Raw genomic sequence first — 17,589 nt, 5'->3', positions numbered from 1 at the left:
TTGTCAAACACGATTTTACTCCTCTTTTTCCATCACCACGCTTTATTCCCTTAACACGCTTTATTATTTCGAATTATTATTCTTCAAATTGAGTACTAACTTGGGTGTTGGAGTGCTAATATTTTGTTTTGTATATCTCTTTCTTTTGATTTCTTTTTTAAGCAATTCAGGCCCAACGCTTAAGGCTGAGTTTGCTGTATTCGTGCTAAAATATCACGCATCATATATATTTATTGAATATTCACAAACAACAAAAGACTTTGATTGTTTCATTTGGATCAAGCCAAATATTTATTAGAATTTTATATTTGTCTAAAAATCCTTATTTAACATAATTTTGTTTTAAAATTAGTATGGGTTTGCTATTGTGATGGTTAAAGTTAGGTGGATATTGGACAGCATCATCATCATCATCATGTTCATATATATACTTAGAATACAAATTGCAGACTGCCTAATTGGTCGACTTTGTTTTCTTTCTCCTCTTATGGTGAAAGTCCCACTACCACTACCACTACCGCTACCGCTACCGCTACCACCACTTCCGACTTCAGTCATCATGGGATCATCACTGCCTTATTAATTTGACTTTGTCTTAGTTGAGAAAAACACACACTAAGTGTGATTATCTGACTTACCTTGAAAGGAAAATGAGCTTTGTTTCCTTGGGTGCCATACTCAAAATACATACTAAGTGGAAGACTTGGAAATTCCAACATAATCAGATTCAAAAAGAAAAAATCACACCTTATTTTCATAATGCCATCTCACCAACCAACTTAAGGGGAAAAAAAATCAATTTTGACCTATTCCATCTACCTATCCAAGATTTGCATCCCCTTTTCCCATTCAATTACCCCACAAAACACTCACTATATAAACCCTAACTCCTCCTCCATCACAGCATCCACAAACCAATCAACTTAATTAGTAACATTAATTACTGCATAGATATAGAAAAGCAAAATGGCACACTATATGTATGCAATGGGCATGAAATGTGGATCGGGAGGGCTACTTGTTCTTCTTGCGGCTGCTGCATTTGCATGCATGTTTGCTGCTGCAACGCCAACCAAGAACTGCACTACTGGTTACAATGCAGGAAGCACCGCCTGGAACCACACTAACAGCGGCTTCTGGGGTTTTGCCGGACGCAAAAATGCGACTCTGGGCAGTTCCAGGAGGATCATCGTTGGGGGGTCGGAGCAGAACTGGCGTTTTGGGTTCAATTACACCGACTGGGCGATCAAGAATGCTCCCTTTTACTTGAACGACACTTTAGGTAATTCACTGTTCGAACCTGTTATCTATCTTTTATAGGAATAAAGCGTTGCTATTGGATAACATAATTCCCTAGAAATAACTCAATCAAAATGTGTCGAGGTATATCTAATATTTTGCAACCAAAGATCGAGTTAGGTGTCATAGGCAATCTCAATGAATTCCTCAGTGATAGTATTTCTACATGTTACATTGTAAATTTGGGACGAAAAAGGGTATGTATACAATACATATAATCATAAACTCAACTAGTTTTATTACATTCTAACCAAGTAAGTCGTTGTAATTGACCACAATTCAATTTGTACAGTTTTCAAGTACGATCCGCCAAACGACACCACATTCCCCCACAGTGTCTACTTGCTACCCAACTTTTGGAGTTTCCAAAACTGCGACCTCAAAAGAGCAAAGAAGATCGGAGAAGTGAGCGATGGAGGTGGGGACGGTTTCGAGTTCGTGTTGAAGAGATGGCAGCCACACTACTTTGCATGTGGGGAAAGGGACGGATTCCACTGCAAGGTTGGACTAATGAAGTTCGGAGTCTGGCCCTTGATCCCTGGGTATAACTAAACTATTGATTAGCCAAACATGACGTTGTCAACCGTCGCATTTTACTTGAAATCCGTGGCTATTTCTGATTTGGGTTTTGTTTTAGTCTTTGACAAATAATGGGGAGGGGAGGTGTGTTTGTTTCTTGTCTTTGGTAGCACAGACATGATTCTTGTTGTATTGGCATTCAAGTTTGAAATTCAATAAAATTATTTATATGGACTTCACTCTGAATGGATGGTAGTATTTCATTTGGAATAATAATACTATTTCATGCAGAAATGAGTATCAGATGGTGCTGAGCATGAATCCAGCATTGTGATATCACGTCCAGTGCACAGTTGCGAGATCATCTACTGATTTGTTGCCAATAAGTTCAATTACAATCGTCTATTCATGCAACATCCATTCTCTTCTGCTTTTGCTCTCAAATGCTGTTAGCTAGCATTCCGGTCGTTTGAATTGTGTAATATGCATAACGACCAACTTTCTTAAATCTATGTACTTCGAATGCAGACTCCTAGAATACTGTCCGAGATCCTCCATCACCATAATTAGCCTCAATTTTGGGCTTTATATCGTGAGAAATTCATTGCCTCGTTTTCTTCTCTTGTCTTCAAGATATCCAGAATGCATTGTGACTCCAAGCATTCGCATATTGATGCACATAGAATCGCTATGTGGGAAATATGTATACATTTATCGAGCACTGTATCATGTTTTACTTCACCAGTAGTTTACATGAATGGCCTGCCACAGTTCTGTTGCAAATTGTGCTGCAATGGGTTTGAGACGAAAAGAAGTGTGACAGAGTGGACTAGTTCTACAGTCACATCTCTGTTCAGATATGGAAAAATGCATGCAAGCAATTTCCATCTTATAACATAACATAGCCGATCGACATAAATTCCCCCTGGATTTTCAGAACTTAGGTGGAACAGGGTTTTATGCAACCCTGTCTATGACCCTTTTTATCTTTAATATGAGAGCCACAAAAGGTCTATGACAATCTGACTTTATGAAACCTAAAAAGAATGAATAATTAGCAAGACTAAGAGTCATTCTAGCAAGCACTTCAAAGTCAAAAATTTGAATGTTAAGCTCACCAAAGGAATAAAAAAAAAAGAAAAAAAAAAAAAAACAAACCAAAGCTTGTCTCACGGTGATATTCAACCCAGCTACAAAATTCGTCATGCCACAGACTTCAGAGTTTCAAGTTCATTTGCGAGAATCACTGAGAAGCATCAACAACAGACAGCCCACAGATCACGAGATTAGCTTACTGGCTGCTGGTGGTTCCCCTGACCATTTGAAGATGGCCCATTGGCTGCACCTGCATATCCGTATCCATTGTAACCTTGTCTTCCATAGTAAGCCCCATTCTGCCAATGAAAGATAAATTCAAACAAGATAATCAAACTGAAGATCCAGTGTCATTTTATGGGGACCTAAAGGGCAACTTTATCTCTCCTGTATCTTTTAATTGATGGTTTTGTGTAACTAAACGGATGATAATTGCAAAAGCGCACACTGGAATTAGTACAAAATGATATAACATTGTATCGCATGCTTCTATTGGTCATATTTTTGGGGACTTCATTCTTCAAGTTATTATGTTTTCCAAAATATAATGCAGATGCTCACACTACTGAATTCGGTTCTCTTCTTTTTTAATGGTTGCCAACTTATGAGTAATAGCTGAAGCCACCAAAGGTATAATGAGCACTTAGTTATAAAGCCATTATTAGTTCTTCTTTGTTCAATAGGCAACTCCATTTAGTCAAAACAGTAAACAGTCGCAACTTCCTCCTAAAGAAATTGGGGCAATCCAACTTAGGAAGACCTCAGTCACATGGTTAATTGAAACTGAAGATTTACCTGCTTGTTACCCAGATTTCGACCCCAAGAAAGACGAACAGTCTGCTTGCCAATAACTGTGCCATTTAATCTTTGAATTGCATCCTCTGCATTGCTTCTGTTGAAAGAGAAAATTGGAAGGATCATGCCTTGGTTACTGAAATGACTGCTGGAGCAGCCCTTATAGAAGCACTCATAGAACTCTTCAGAGTTATGCCTATTTCTAATGCTCATAAATCCATGACTATTCTATAGACAATAGAATTTGCCACTACCTCTGCAGACCACAGAAGCAACAATTCAGAAGGATCAGAAACTTTACACAAAGCAGTTTCTTGACCTTGTAACAATGTGGCGTACAAGATACAAAAGACAAGTGAAAGGTGTACTACATGAAAACACTCGCGAACAAGTGAGCAAGAAAATACGACGTAGACAAGGGACCATGGCTGAGGTGTGGGGTAAAAATATCCCTGACATAGATTATGAAGTGAATGTCAACAAGGATTTGCAGTTTATCCTGTAATATCCATCACGAGATTAGCTCATTTCTGAAAAGTGCTCCATAACATGTCAGATGAGCCTTACAGCGTGCAAGAAGAAATTTACAGAATACAACAGTATCATTGCATATTATATGTATAATACCTAACTGATTACATATTCTCACCATCCAGCCAAGATCTTTTAATAGGCAAATGACATTACTTAGTACTTTGGATAAGCCGATAAGTAGTTGAAACAAATTTCTCTGTAGTTGTGAGTGTCCAACTGTATTTTTTATTTTGAAGATTGTTATGATCAGAAATATGCAGCAGTTACCAAGAGGCTTTTCTTCTTGTTTTGGAAGAAAAATTACTTTTCCACTTTCTCTTTGTTGGTCCGAAAGAGATGCAATGCATAACTGCCAACACCTCTCCACCCATAAAACAAATAGAAACAAAACAGAGTCTCTGTCACTGAAAACTGCAGCTAACTGCAGACCATTTGATCTTTTCAATGTGCACCTCAAACTCAAAACATATTTTAGAAGTTCTCAGATGGACACCCCGATTTAGGTAACATGCAGTTTCCTTGTTTCACCACACATGAGAATGGTTTCATATTATTTCATGGGCATGAATTGTATTCCTTAAACAAAAGAATATGCACCAACAAGCCACACCACAGAATTACCTGTTTGCAAATTGTACAAAACCACATCCCTTTCCAGCTGGTATTTTTACAGAGACAACCTCGCCGTATGGAGTAAAAGACTCTCTGAGCTGTTCATCAGTGACATCAGAGTCAAGCCCACCCACAAATACCTAACACAAACATGCATGAACAGAATTAGTCAGGATATAATTTTCTGATCGCTTACTTCAAGAAGTGAGCAGAACTCACTGTAGTGTTGGATGAATCACTGTCTGAGTGACCTACAGGTCCAGCGCCATTTGATGCATATCCACCAGATAAGACCATGGCTAAAGAAATAAGTCAGAATTGTTGAATAAATTTTGCATTGAAAAATTGTAATTGACAACATATAAAACACAATGCTATGGAAAGGCCAAGTAAATCAAAATAACAACGAGAGGACTGAAAAGAAAATATTTGGAAAGTTTTGATGTCTTAGAGCTTATCGTTAGTAGATAGTAAAATTGACAAGAGGATAAGGTGCTTGAAAACTTACCTTCCCACTTACTTCATTGACTATTACATGAAAGAGAATATAAAAAACAGAATGACAGAATGCAAATGAAATCGGTACTTTAGTGAAATTTTTGCTGTATTTATATAAAAACACACTACTGTACATGCTATGGAGCAGAATTACCACATATGCATACACGTATGAAGCACACACATGTATACATATAAATTACAGAGAGCACTTTATAAAGTAAGTACATCACAGGTTCTTCATTAAAGTCAGACAAAGATGTAGGAATACAGAGTTCTTCAGGTCATACATTAATATATCTATGTCAAAAGCTACCAGGAAAAAAAGAACGAAACATTGTCTTGGGCCAAATGCAGAGCAGCAGAACTGTAGAAGTAATATTGTACCTTGTGAAGAATATAGCTGCTGTGGTGAAGGTTTTTTCGGGGTTGCAACACCAATTCGCATAGGCCTACTTGAACAATATACACCATTCATTTCAGTCATGGCCCTGGACTTATCATTTTCATCACCAAACCTGACAAAACCATAACCCTTCGAGCGACCAGTATTTGAATCAACTACCACTTTTGCACCTTTTACAGATGGATACTTGCTAGCAAAGGTATCATGTAACAGTGCATCAGTAACATCAGTAGCCAAATCTCCAACAAATATTGACAAATCAGAACCAGCTTCCGGTCGTCTATCACCAGTGCTAAAGGCTGCCCAGTTTAAGCGAAACGGTTGATCTGCATTGGGCATCATGGTGCCATTGTAGCTCTGCAGAACATTTTCTGCTGCTAAATGAGTATTGAACTCAACAAACCCATATCTCTCTGATTGACCAGTCTGCTTATTGCGGATTATCTTAACAGAAACAACCTGCATGTTTGAATGTCAGAAGTTATCAAATACACCAGTGATCACCGAAAAATCTAACAGTTGCATAAAGGAACAAAGAATAACTGCAATCTACACCTCAGATGGTGCACTCAGAGGTGCTACATTAAAGCAATCAAAAAATGTAATCAGTGAAAGATGACACGTATATCTCTGATAACATTGAATGGATGGTAAGCAGCCACAAATTGCTAATGTATATGACAGATGCTATTCACAGAACTTGGCACAAAGTAAATGTCCTGAAAGCATAGACTCGCTGAGGGGTGATCCTTGCAAAGTAATTGCTATATTGTCAAGGAATGGATCATACCCATTTGAAAGTCAAGTTGTATGCTGCATTCAAACTCAAAGACACAGAGTATCAATGATGCTCTGATCTAACTTTTAATTATCTCGAAAACGAGATTTTAATGCTAGAAAGGCCCAGAGGAGCAGAAACTTGGTTTTAACAAATTACTTGCATGGAGAGCATTAAAAAAGAACTGGTTCTAAAAGGATCTAGCTTTTCACTGACTGATAGTCATTAAATGCTAGCCCAAGTGGCTCATCAAAGCGGGATTTATATATCATCAAGGGCTAACCCTAATCTTAATGCCCAACACAAGGCAAGAGAAAGAAAAGGTAGAATTAGTGAAGAAGATTTGATGAGAAGAAGAAAAGAAAATTGAAATTAAGACAAGCAAAGAAAGGAAGATAGCATTCTGGTGCTGCAGATGATCAAGATATCAAACGGTTGCAGCCACAGATGGAAATTTGTGGGCGATGACATCTCTGCTCAATCATTCAATATCTGTCATTACAGTTATCTATCTTTTCTGTATATTCCCCGTCTCCTGCCCTCAGTGAAAGGTATATTAAAAGAAAGATGTCATCCTTGAAAGTCGGAGATAAACGTCAAAATTAATACCACAGATCTCAGCTGCTATTCCCATCTAATTCAGAAACAAGATATCTCCATTCTCTCAATTATACTGAGTTACCCTTATCAAAAGATTTACTGATTTTCATCAATTGGCATAGTTTACCTACCTTATGTTTATTTAGAAAGAAAATCCTTTCCTTTCTTTTGTCTCATTTATGGAGCTAGTCTAGGTATTACATGTATGCAGGATTTGCAGCCAAAACAATTCTCATCTACAAGGCCCTTCGGCCGGTAAATCTATCAGTACCGTACCTTCACGCAACAGGTATACTATTATTTATTAGCTCGAAAGTGAACTCCAGAGTTGAATTTTCTCAAAGGAACAGTTATGACAAAATTCATGAGACGTTTTACTACTACCACGTTGTAGGCTGTGGCGAATAAACGAATGCTCACGTGAGCACTGAACTGGGGTTTTCACAAGTAAAAATGGTTATGTATCTTCTGAGAATGTAATGAAACAATCTTGCGAGCTTATTACCACAGTTTACAGCATGTTAATAGCAGCGTGATGATGACTCATCATTTTAATCTCCTATTTTAACATTCCAGAAAATAAGAGTATTTGTGTCATCAATCCCATGTAATTTTTCTTTAGCTTAATTAAGAGGGGCGCTGGAACACAAAACCCAAGAACATCAACCACTATGAAGAACGAATATGGAAAAGAAGCAAGACACAAAATCCATATCTTGAGTCACTTACCAATAAAAACGGACGTCTGTGCATGACCAATAAGCCCTACTTGAAACTGTTCCCAAGTTTCTGGTTCTAAACTGAGCATGATATATTTCTTTGATTAACAAAATGCATATAGCACAAGATCTAATTCTCATATCTTCTTTCCTTCAAACATTAAAATGCAGCGTCCACGAGAGGGGAAAATGAGGACAAATCACAAGAATTACCGAACAAAAATCAGGCATCCACTTCAAATGATGTTATAACTTTCCAGATCCAACGGCTTAAAGATGACACAAAAATCAGAAATACATACAACTGAATATAAAAACACTTGCTACCTCTCCAGTTTGAGAAAAACAAGCATGGAGATAACCTTCATCCATCCACTGCTGGAGATCTCCAATCCAGATCGTCTTGTTATCTTCACCCGAACTCTGAATCTGATTAGTGGGCTTGGGTGGGTGAGGTTGAGTATGGTGCGGATGCGGCTGGTGTTGGGGGTAGTACGGCACGTAATGCTGGTTGTACATCATCTGCTGCTGCATCGCCATCACCGGATACTGCATCGCCATCCACTGCTGCTGGTACTGCTGCATCGCCACCCACTGCTGCTGCATCTGCTGCTGTTGCTGCTGATTCGAATCTCCGCCGTTCATTCTTCTCTCCCTCCCTCCAAGCTTGCGTTTTCGCTGACTAGGTGTACCTGGTCTGAGAAACCAGGCTAGAGAGAAAGAGGGAGGAGAGAGAGAGAGAGTTCTTGTGAAGTCGGCTGACCAGGAAATAAAAAGGAGTAAGTACGAGGGATCTAGGGTGGATGGATTCAACGTGTGGCACTGTACTTGACGACGTCGAATCAAGACCGTAAAGTGGATGGATGGAGAGTGGTGTCTGACTCTGGCCGTTGATTTCGCAGAATGGCTACTGGTGGGTCCAGTAGACACCCCCGTCTGTCAGTGGGTCCCAACTTTTTCCAATTTTAGATCTGACCATTAGATTTGGGTGGGAGAAGGAGAACAGCTACTGATTCTGAATTCACGGCTGGACGACGTTGATTGGATATTTTGGGTGAAACCGAAAATGTCGTCGCCAATCTCTTTTCACACTTATCTCTTGTGTTGTGCATTACCATTATCTATCTAATAACAATTTATATTTTCTAATTACATGTAAACCTATAAAATTATTTCAAAATTTTTTAAAAGAATTTATCAAATTTTGAAATAAAATATTTACAACCATATAAGTTTTTTAATAAAATTAAAAATTAATCAAGTTTTAAATTTTAATAGGATAAATTACAAATTATTCACATAAAATTTATCATAATTACAAGTACCTCTTATTATTTAAAAAATTATAAATATCTCTTTAAATTACAAATACCCCTTTGTGACAGCTCATAAGTAGGGAATACTTGTATTTCAATATGTATTTATAATTTTTCAAACAACGAGTGAATATTTATAATTAAAACAAACCTCAAGGGAGCCCTTTGTAATTTATATATTCTAATAATTTGACGATTTTTTCAATGTCTATTACAATATGAAAAGTTTATTACCCAAACATACTAAAATTTTACAAACTCTTAACATTTTTTTTGTCAAAACACTTTAACAAATTAAATTTTAAAATAGAAATTCAATATGTTTAAGCTCTTAAAACATCTTATAAAATATACAAAATGAAAAAAGGAGCTCTGATATCTTCCTTATTCAAACACTTTAACAAATTATTTATAGATAAAGATACAAACTCTTAAAACCATCTTATGAGATGCTGCAGTATTCCAAATAAGTATAGCCAATCAGAATAATATCTATAAAAAGAAAAAAAAAAAGTTTCATCAAAACATAAAAGCAGATACCATGAAAACGGGGAAGATTCTAACACAAATTTATTGTATGATTAATTATTCTCTTAAATTATATAATGAACTTAATATATAATTAATTTTAATTTAGTGGAATCCAATCTAAATTAGAATTTGAAGAAAAATATGATTTCTTACAAACAGTTTAATTAGAATAAAGAGATAGGAAAGTCGCCTAAAACTTAGAAAATGAGTAGTATTTATGAAGAGGGTAACAAGAAGCAAATCAGTGTTCCTCTTGAGTCATTGTTTTTGGGATAAACATCAGTTACATAATTTCATCAACAATGAATCAACAGTTCAATATATCCTGCAATAATTATCAACATACATGAAATGAACATACTCACACATTGAACCTAACCTCCTACCACCTCATTCTTTAGGTTCAATGATTCATATGACCAAAGTGTAAGAAATTCAACAAGATAATAATTCCTCATAAATGAAGCCAATCATTAACCCTACCAAATGACATATGAAATTTGGCAATTATTTTCAACATCAATCAATTACATCATTCATTCACTACATTAAAGTAGTCATAGCAGCCGAATTCCAATATAGATTCATCATTATCATGACAGGGCTAAGGCTCATCATATGATTGGTTATCAACACTAACATTTTCTTGCATGCATCAAAACTTCTCTTAATGGTTTCAAGACACCTCTTATGTATTCTGGGAAGACCATCAGATCCTGCAACCGTACATGTCTATAACGCCTGAATTTTCATCACAATCAGTTTAGCTACACCATATATCTCAAAAAACAAGTATCAGGAATTAAGCTATGGCCAAAATTGCAACGGGGACATGCCCAGTTGGCTTCTGCAGTCGAAAGAATTAATGAATAAATAAGCTAAACTAAACATGCTATACATAGAGAGATCGCACCGCATTTACAACTTGTAATCTTCTTCTAGGAAACTCTTGTACTGTGTTCCCTTCAAAGTCTTTTTGACATCCTCCCAATTTTCGACCTGTGAAGACAAGGGTCCTTTATGTATCTTTACTTGACGACTGTGGAGGTCTCGTTGTGGAACCTTCAAGAACTCTTGAACGTCCACCAATTTCTGAAAGTAGGTGAAAGAGAAGATGAAAGTTGAGCATGGAAGCATAGAAAATGATATGCAAATAGTCGAGGATAATGAAATGTCAAATGCCTTACTGTACGGTTTGTAATTATGTCCTCATAGTAGAGGATGATATGCCGAGTGCTCTTGAAATATTGCAAGGATTTGGTAACCAGATCTTCAACTTGCTTCAGATTCGGTATGAGCAATGTTGTATTGATAGTTGGTTTGTATCTAGCAAGTATCTTAGCCTGCATCAGTTAAATAACTTTAGGACCAGAATCGTTCTCTCTTTTATTTCCTTTCCCCTTAGGGGGTGGATGTGGGGAGAGGGGGAGAGAGAGAGAGAGAGAGAGAGGACCTCGTGCGTCGAGTGGACATGAGATTTGTGAGTTCCATTCAGTGGCTTGGCATTTTGGTCATAAGAATTTGCAAGAATGGAAATCATCCGACGCAAAAGGTTCCTTCTGAAGAGGAAAATGGCTGAAACACCGTTACTCTTGAAGTATTCCACTATTTGTTCGTGATTCTGCATTAAGCCCTGCAACAAGTCAAAATGTAAGAAACACAGTGCTTACTTCATTCTTCAATGCAGAGAAAATTTATTATGAGAACAGAATTGGGAATGAAAATGTAATTGATAGTGCTAAAAGACTATTTAGCAACGGTAGACGTACTTGAGCCATAAGAAACAAGCAACTACATTCTAGTACAAGCTGCATTTTCATTAGCCAATAAAATCAGGAAGATGAAACCAAGTGCACCAAAGTATAAAGGAGAGTTGTAGATGAGGAAAACAAAGGAGATCTACAACACATGGGAGAGAAAATAAAGACGACCCAACAAATACTACCCACAAGCTTCAATTCAATTCTTAAAAACCATTGTCCTGTTGGTCTTCTTGAGACAATACACTGAAAGCAAATATTCAGATATAGTAATCACATGCCAGAATATTAATTGATGTAAACTTGTGATAAAGACAATTTTATCAAAGTACACTTCATGCTGATAATGTTGATCGGTTTGGTATTAAAATTTGGTAAAGAGGCATGGAAACAGCATCATTAATTGTTAGTTGCCATCACTATTCTGTTAATGTTCTTTAGTTGGCAAGTCATCGTCAGATTTTTGCCACCAGGGTAGAAGGAGTTGAAGAACTTTACTGTACGAGAAGTCACAGAATACTTGCCATACTACAATAAACAATAAGCCCAATACCCTGTAAAAAAACTTGTTTGTGCAAAAAACTGACATGTAATATTAATTTGTATAAATTAGGTAAAAAGCCAGACGACTTTATATTATCCGAATATATAAAAGCTCTCACCTGATTAAGCATCCATTTCAACCCAACCGCAGCAGTGCATTCATTTTTTGACGCACTTGTAAGCATGTCTAGATTATAAAGTTTATCCAAAGTTTCTCTAATTGTTGATATGTTACTTCTCCGGACCTTAACTGAGAATATCTCCCCATTGGAGCTTATATTGATGTGACTGTTCAACAATGTTTCAAACCATCCACTCCCAGACCTCTGGGTCGACAAAATTGCAAAGTTTCGTACGGGATTGCATGCACATTCATCCCTAGTTAATCAGAAGCGGGATATAAGTAAAATTAACCATAACATAAGGCATAGCTTTCAACAATGCTTTACCTGCTGAAAGTCTTTGGCTTGGGGAAATGCACATAAGGTTTTTCTGAAGGTTCAATCTCAGTCACTTCACAAGGTCTCTCTACAACATGAACGGCCAATGAATGTCGGGCCGACCACACGCCAAATTGTCCAAGACAGACCGAACATATGTAAACTCCACATATCATCACCAAAATCAAAACTACCATCCTCAATACCAGTGTATTTTTCTTAGGAGGTTTAATAGCTAAGCTTTCCTGAAATCCAAGCAAATATCAGAATGTCAATAGAATGCAGAGCATACAATCCAAGACTAAAATCCCATTTATGATCACAAGATTCACAACTCTTCAACTCCTGTAAAAACAAAACAGTCAGCTCGATTGAGCTTCAAGAGTAGCCAAGATTCCTAGAAACAAGAATTGGTAAAACAAGAGGGCTTAATTCTGATATTCAAATTTAATTAAACCACAGAGATGTAAGCATCTGCAAGATCAGAACAAAAAATGGCAGAAAGTTGAATAAATTTCTTTAAAAAAATTCGAACATATGCAAGACAAACAAAAAGACCAAAAACAATAAAACATGGGTTGCTTCATTTGACAGCAAAAAACACTCATGTGTACGCTCTTTCACTAAAATGCCCAGATCAAGAAATAGACATCAATCAATAAAACAATAAACCTCAGCAAATAAGAAATATCACAATATCCGGCTAACACGAATAAAGAAATATCCCCAACCAGCAAATAAGAAAATAAAAAATGGGGGGGAGAGGGAGAAATACCTTGGTGAAGAAACAGAGGTCTTCGGCCATGGTATTTCCGTTCACGCCCAAAAAGGGAAGCTCAGATTCAAGTCGTATCTACCCTTTTCTTCTTAGCTTTATTCATCCTACACTTTTTCTCTTTTTGTATAGTAAATACTTACATGCAACACCTCATGTACAAACACACAAGCGTGTGTATGTATCTATATGTAGAGAGAGAAAATACAAAGGTCCGAGCTTTCTCTCGTGAATAGCAATATGAAAAAAAAAATGTATGTGCTTGAAGAGACCGTTGCCGCGCTCCCCCTTTTTCAATGCTAATTTTCCGATATTTTCCTTGAGATTGACACCTCCATCATTACTCTCTCTCTCTCTCTCTCAGGAGTGAGAAAGGAGGGGTGTATATTGTATAATGTGAGCTCCGATGTGGACGGATTGGGGATGTACAAACACTAAAACGACGCCGTGTTCTGGCTTTGATTTTGCCAACCATTCTCTTGGGTTTCTCATCACTCTAATCTGTAGGTTTGTTGCTGCCTGTCGATTCATACCAAGAAATCCTAATTGTCATATTTTTAATGTTATGAATTTGAAATCTACAAACTTGGTATATTTTTTACTTTAACAATAGACATAAATCCATTTTAATAATATATCTTAATTAAATATAATTATCTAATATTTTAATTAAATATAATTATTTGATATTAATAAATAATATAAGATTATTATTGTTGTGATAATCACTTAACATTGATATTTAATATTAACTATCATAATCGACTTATTCAAAAATAATAATAATCCATCGTCGTCTTCACTTAAAAAAAAACCTGTAAATAGATTGTAAATTGGTTGGTAATTATGAATATATCGATGTATTAAAAATATTAAAATATATTAATTTTCGATTCAACCAAAATATCAATATATAAGTTCATACGCGTTCGGTGGGATTCGAACATATGATTTCAAATTTGTTCATTGAACATCAATCTTAACTTCAACTATTAGACTAAAACATCATTAATAAAATTCAGTTTTGTTGACCACTGTCTTACATTCACAATAATTTTATAAACATAATAAATATTAATTAAATATATTAATAATTTTATATTAAAACCAATTAGTATGAGAGCATTGTGTTATTAAAGTAATTAATAACTGAAAATTAAAATAGTTTGAATTTTATTTTATATATATATATATATATATAAATGAGTAATTTAATATAAAGTTTAATATGAAAACAATCCATAATAAAGAGTACTATTATGAATAAATTTAAATTCTATTGCTAACTAATTTATGTTAAAAATGTTTGGGATAAATACAAAAAATTGCACAACTTCTCTAAATTCAAATAAAAACAAAAGATAACTTGTCACATAATAAGATAAAATTTCTAAACTTATCAACATATTCCTTTTCTGTTTTTAAATTATAACCTTTTATATGGTAAAAAAGAAAATATAGACCCTACATGATTTGAAAAATTACATTTAACACCCTTAAGGTTTGATTTTGTATAATAAACATGTCTTATATTTAATCAAAATTCATAAAATTTGTTGATATAAATAAAAAAAAACTTTCTAGTTACTTCTAATTGATTTATTTTTATAATGGTAATTTAATCATAAAAAAATATTTTAATTTGTAATAAATTAATCAAAGGTAAATATAATTTTTTTTTCCCAATTTTTTTGTTAACATCGACAAATTTGATGAATTGTGACTAACGAATATATTTATTTATTAGACGAGAATAAATTTAAAAAATGCTAAAAGTAATTTTTTAAATCATAAGAGATTTACTATAATTATACTAAATATGAGGAGTTACTGTTCATTGTCAAATCATATCTTTTAATATATATTTTTAGATATATATATATGTGTATATGTATATAGTATTTTGTTTGTTAGTGAAATATAATATATATATTTATGTTAAGTAATTTTTTTTTATTGAGGAATTTCTTTTTATATTTTAAATAATAATTATAATTTTAATGCATAATTAAATACAGTGTAGTATTGTCTCTAAAATGATTTTGTTAAACTGTTATCTTTGAAATAAAAAAATATAATATATAAAATTTAAATAAAAAATTTAGAATTAAGTATGTATTATTGGTATATTGTCCTCAAATTTCAAATTTCTCAAATATTTCAGTGAAATAGAAAAAATTATAAGTACAAAATATTTAAATGGTCTAAGTTGAAAAAATTTATAATTAAGAGTTAAATGCACTATGTAACATGTTGAAAATACATTCATTAGAATTTTATATGTGAACTGATAAATTTTATAGATAATTGAAGTAATAAAAATACGAATTAGGTATATAGTAGTGATATATTATAAGTTAATAATTATTTTTTAATAGTAATTATTAATTACATTTCACAAATATTATATATTAAATAATATATAATACATATAATAAGAAAGAAAAAAGAAGAAAAGAAAGAGAGAGAAGAAAGTTGGGACAAGATGTAAGAAGAGAGAGAAAAGAACAAAAGAATATAATAATAAAACATATAAAAAATAATTTTCACACTTAGTGATGGTGTGAAGTTACAAAACCAAAATTGTTTTTGTATTTTGGCCCATCTTAGAGTTTTTGTGGTTTGGCCCAAAACACAAAAACAAACATAGGTTTGGAGTCAAAGTCAAGATCCGACATTATCTGCCACAGTAGTACATAGATAATTTGTTCATCAATAAGCACACACTCGTACACACACTCAGTCCTCTCAGAAAACGGAACTATCATCTTCTTCATCAGAAATGGCCTCAGATTCCAAGGAAATCGCCTACGACATGTCCCCCTTTTTCCGCTTGTACAAGGACAACACCATCCAGAGACTAGGACAGCCGCAGGTCATCCCACCGTCCGACGATCCAAAAGCTGCCGTCCGATCCAAAGACGTAGTCATTGACCAGAACACCGGCATATCTGTCCGAATTTTCGCGCCGGGTTGCCGTGATCCGTCGCAGAAGCTGCCGCTCGTAGTGTACATACACGGCGGCGCATACTGCGTTGGATCACCCTCGAACCCCGTCTTCCACAATTTCGTCTCTATATTAGTTGAAAAATCGAACGCTATCGTAGTTTCAATTGATTACAGATTGGCGCCCGAAAGCCCTCTGCCGATCGCGTACGAAGATTCCTGGGCCGCATTCCAGTGGATCGCGGTTCATGCTAACGGCAATGGCCCCGATCCGTGGCTCAACGAGTACGCCGACTTTCGGCGCGTGTTTCTTGGGGGCGAGAGTGCTGGAGCTAACATAGCGAACGACGTGGCGATCAGAGCGGGAACCGAACAACTCCTCGGCGTGGAAATCGTGGGGGTATATTTGGTGCATCCTTTCTTCGCAGGGGACGAAGTGGCAGAACTGTACAAGGTTCTCTGCCCTACAAGTAGCGGCCGCGGCGACGACCCGCGGCTGAACCCAGCGGTGGATCCAAGGATCAGGAACATGGCGGGGCGGCGCGTGGCGTTCTTCTTGGCGGAGAAGGATATGCTGAGGGAGGGGGCCAGGGGTTATTATGAAGGGTTGAAGAAGAGCGAGTGGCGTGGAGAAGCGGAGATTTTTGAGACTGAAGGGGAGGGCCACTGCTTTCATTTGTTCAATCTGCATTCCGAGAAAGCTGAGGCTCTAATGGATCGACTGGTCGGATTCTTGAATCGTGCGTAGGGTTTCTTCGTACACATTGTCAGGGATCCGGCATGGTAGCCAAGGTGAATAATCTTGCAACTTGGTACCATGTTTACTTGATTTGATAAAATTGAATAAATAATGTAGACTAATAGCTCATTTACTTTAATAACTGAGGGCCGACCTAATATAAAAGGTCAAGCCCGTTTGGTGGAATAAGTTATTATGCTATTGGAGGCAATTATATAAATAAATATTTTATAATTAATTATGAATTCTTTTATTATTTGTTTATTTGAGATACTTCTATCACCTATTTAGTAAAATATTCCAAGTAAACAAGAACTTAGTATAGCAGTCAGACTAGGATAGGATGAGTTGATTTGAATTCAAATATGGTGTAATAATATTTGGATATCTTACGATAGTAAAGAAATTTCATAAATGGCTTGGGTAAGAACTCAATGCAGAAATAATTACTTTTGTCAATGCCAATGTTGTCTTATAGCATTTGCACGTGGAAGCGTAGCTCCACTCCACGTTTAATTGGCTTATTACGAAATTATAATATTAAAAAATGAGGATAATCACACTCCGTAAAGATTTTGTGTAATTACGCGTAAATTTTTTATAGTTTGAGAAATTATCCTAACACCCCTGAAATATGCTCCGTCCAACAAATAAATTTATTTATGCTCAAAATTTATTGAATCT

At 35.5% G+C, this 17,589-nt stretch overlaps 4 protein-coding genes across 6 annotated transcripts; 2 read left to right on the top strand and 2 right to left on the bottom strand.

Annotated features, from left to right (window-relative positions):
- Positions 896-2,064, top strand: LOC105172845. The gene is made up of 2 exons (XM_011094426.2): positions 896-1,282; positions 1,592-2,064. The coding sequence occupies exons 1-2, from the start codon at positions 967-969 to the stop codon at positions 1,849-1,851; spliced, it is 576 nt and encodes a 191-aa protein (XP_011092728.1). The 5' UTR covers positions 896-966; the 3' UTR covers positions 1,852-2,064.
- LOC105172844 (polyadenylate-binding protein RBP47-like) lies at positions 2,691-8,631 on the bottom strand. 2 transcript variants are annotated; one of them, XM_011094425.2, is made up of 6 exons: positions 8,183-8,631; positions 5,740-6,217; positions 5,074-5,105; positions 4,864-4,994; positions 3,709-3,805; positions 2,691-3,212 (listed from the first exon to the last, which is right to left on the bottom strand). In XM_011094425.2, exons 1-6 carry the CDS (start codon positions 8,498-8,500, stop codon positions 3,105-3,107), a joined length of 1,164 nt encoding a protein of 387 aa, XP_011092727.1. In that variant the 5' UTR covers positions 8,501-8,631; the 3' UTR covers positions 2,691-3,104. The 2 variants fall into 2 exon arrangements, with proteins under 2 accessions (XP_011092727.1, XP_011092726.1); XM_011094424.2 differs by having other exon boundaries at positions 5,074-5,153; positions 8,183-8,629.
- LOC105172843 lies at positions 10,137-13,653 on the bottom strand. Of its 2 annotated transcripts, XM_011094423.2 has the most exons (7): positions 13,221-13,653; positions 12,455-12,690; positions 12,125-12,383; positions 11,156-11,335; positions 10,890-11,045; positions 10,616-10,794; positions 10,137-10,443 (listed from the first exon to the last, which is right to left on the bottom strand). In XM_011094423.2, the coding sequence occupies exons 1-6, from the start codon at positions 13,248-13,250 to the stop codon at positions 10,621-10,623; spliced, it is 1,035 nt and encodes a 344-aa protein (XP_011092725.1). In that variant the 5' UTR covers positions 13,251-13,653; the 3' UTR covers positions 10,137-10,443; positions 10,616-10,620. The 2 variants fall into 2 exon arrangements, with proteins under 2 accessions (XP_011092725.1, XP_011092724.1); XM_011094422.2 differs by having other exon boundaries at positions 10,137-10,794; positions 13,221-13,651.
- Positions 16,003-16,914, top strand: LOC105172970 (2-hydroxyisoflavanone dehydratase-like). The gene has a single exon (XM_011094597.1). It carries the CDS (start codon positions 16,003-16,005, stop codon positions 16,912-16,914), a length of 912 nt encoding a protein of 303 aa, XP_011092899.1.

Source organism: Sesamum indicum, linkage group LG10 (genome assembly GCF_000512975.1).
Source record: "Sesamum indicum cultivar Zhongzhi No. 13 linkage group LG10, S_indicum_v1.0, whole genome shotgun sequence".
In the NCBI taxonomy this organism is placed as follows: Eukaryota; Viridiplantae; Streptophyta; class Magnoliopsida; order Lamiales; family Pedaliaceae; genus Sesamum; species Sesamum indicum.
The sequence above is the reverse complement of the archived record's forward strand: the minus strand, read 5'-3'. Positions and strand labels throughout refer to the sequence as shown.

Excerpts from the sequence above, each read along its gene's own strand:
- LOC105172845 (XM_011094426.2), top strand. The coding sequence starts at position 967 with ATGGCACACTATATGTATGCAATGGGCATGAAATGTGGATCGGGAGGG. Across the intron at positions 1,283-1,591 it reads TTACTTGAACGACACTTTAG|TTTTCAAGTACGATCCGCCA; the intron begins GTAATTCACTGT and ends CAATTTGTACAG.
- LOC105172844 (XM_011094424.2), bottom strand. The coding sequence starts at position 8,500 with ATGAACGGCGGAGATTCGAATCAGCAGCAACAGCAGCAGATGCAGCAG. Across the intron at positions 5,154-5,739 it reads GCAGCTATATTCTTCACAAG|CCATGGTCTTATCTGGTGGA; the intron begins GTACAATATTAC and ends TTATTTCTTTAG. Across the intron at positions 4,995-5,073 it reads GTGATTCATCCAACACTACA|GTATTTGTGGGTGGGCTTGA; the intron begins GTGAGTTCTGCT and ends TGTTTGTGTTAG.
- LOC105172843 (XM_011094423.2), bottom strand. The coding sequence starts at position 13,250 with ATGGCCGAAGACCTCTGTTTCTTCACCAAG. Across the intron at positions 12,384-12,454 it reads AAGCCAAAGACTTTCAGCAG|GGATGAATGTGCATGCAATC; the intron begins GTAAAGCATTGT and ends CTGATTAACTAG. Across the intron at positions 10,795-10,889 it reads ACATAATTACAAACCGTACA|AAATTGGTGGACGTTCAAGA; the intron begins GTAAGGCATTTG and ends ACCTACTTTCAG.
- LOC105172970 (XM_011094597.1), top strand. The coding sequence starts at position 16,003 with ATGGCCTCAGATTCCAAGGAAATCGCCTACGACATGTCCCCCTTTTTC.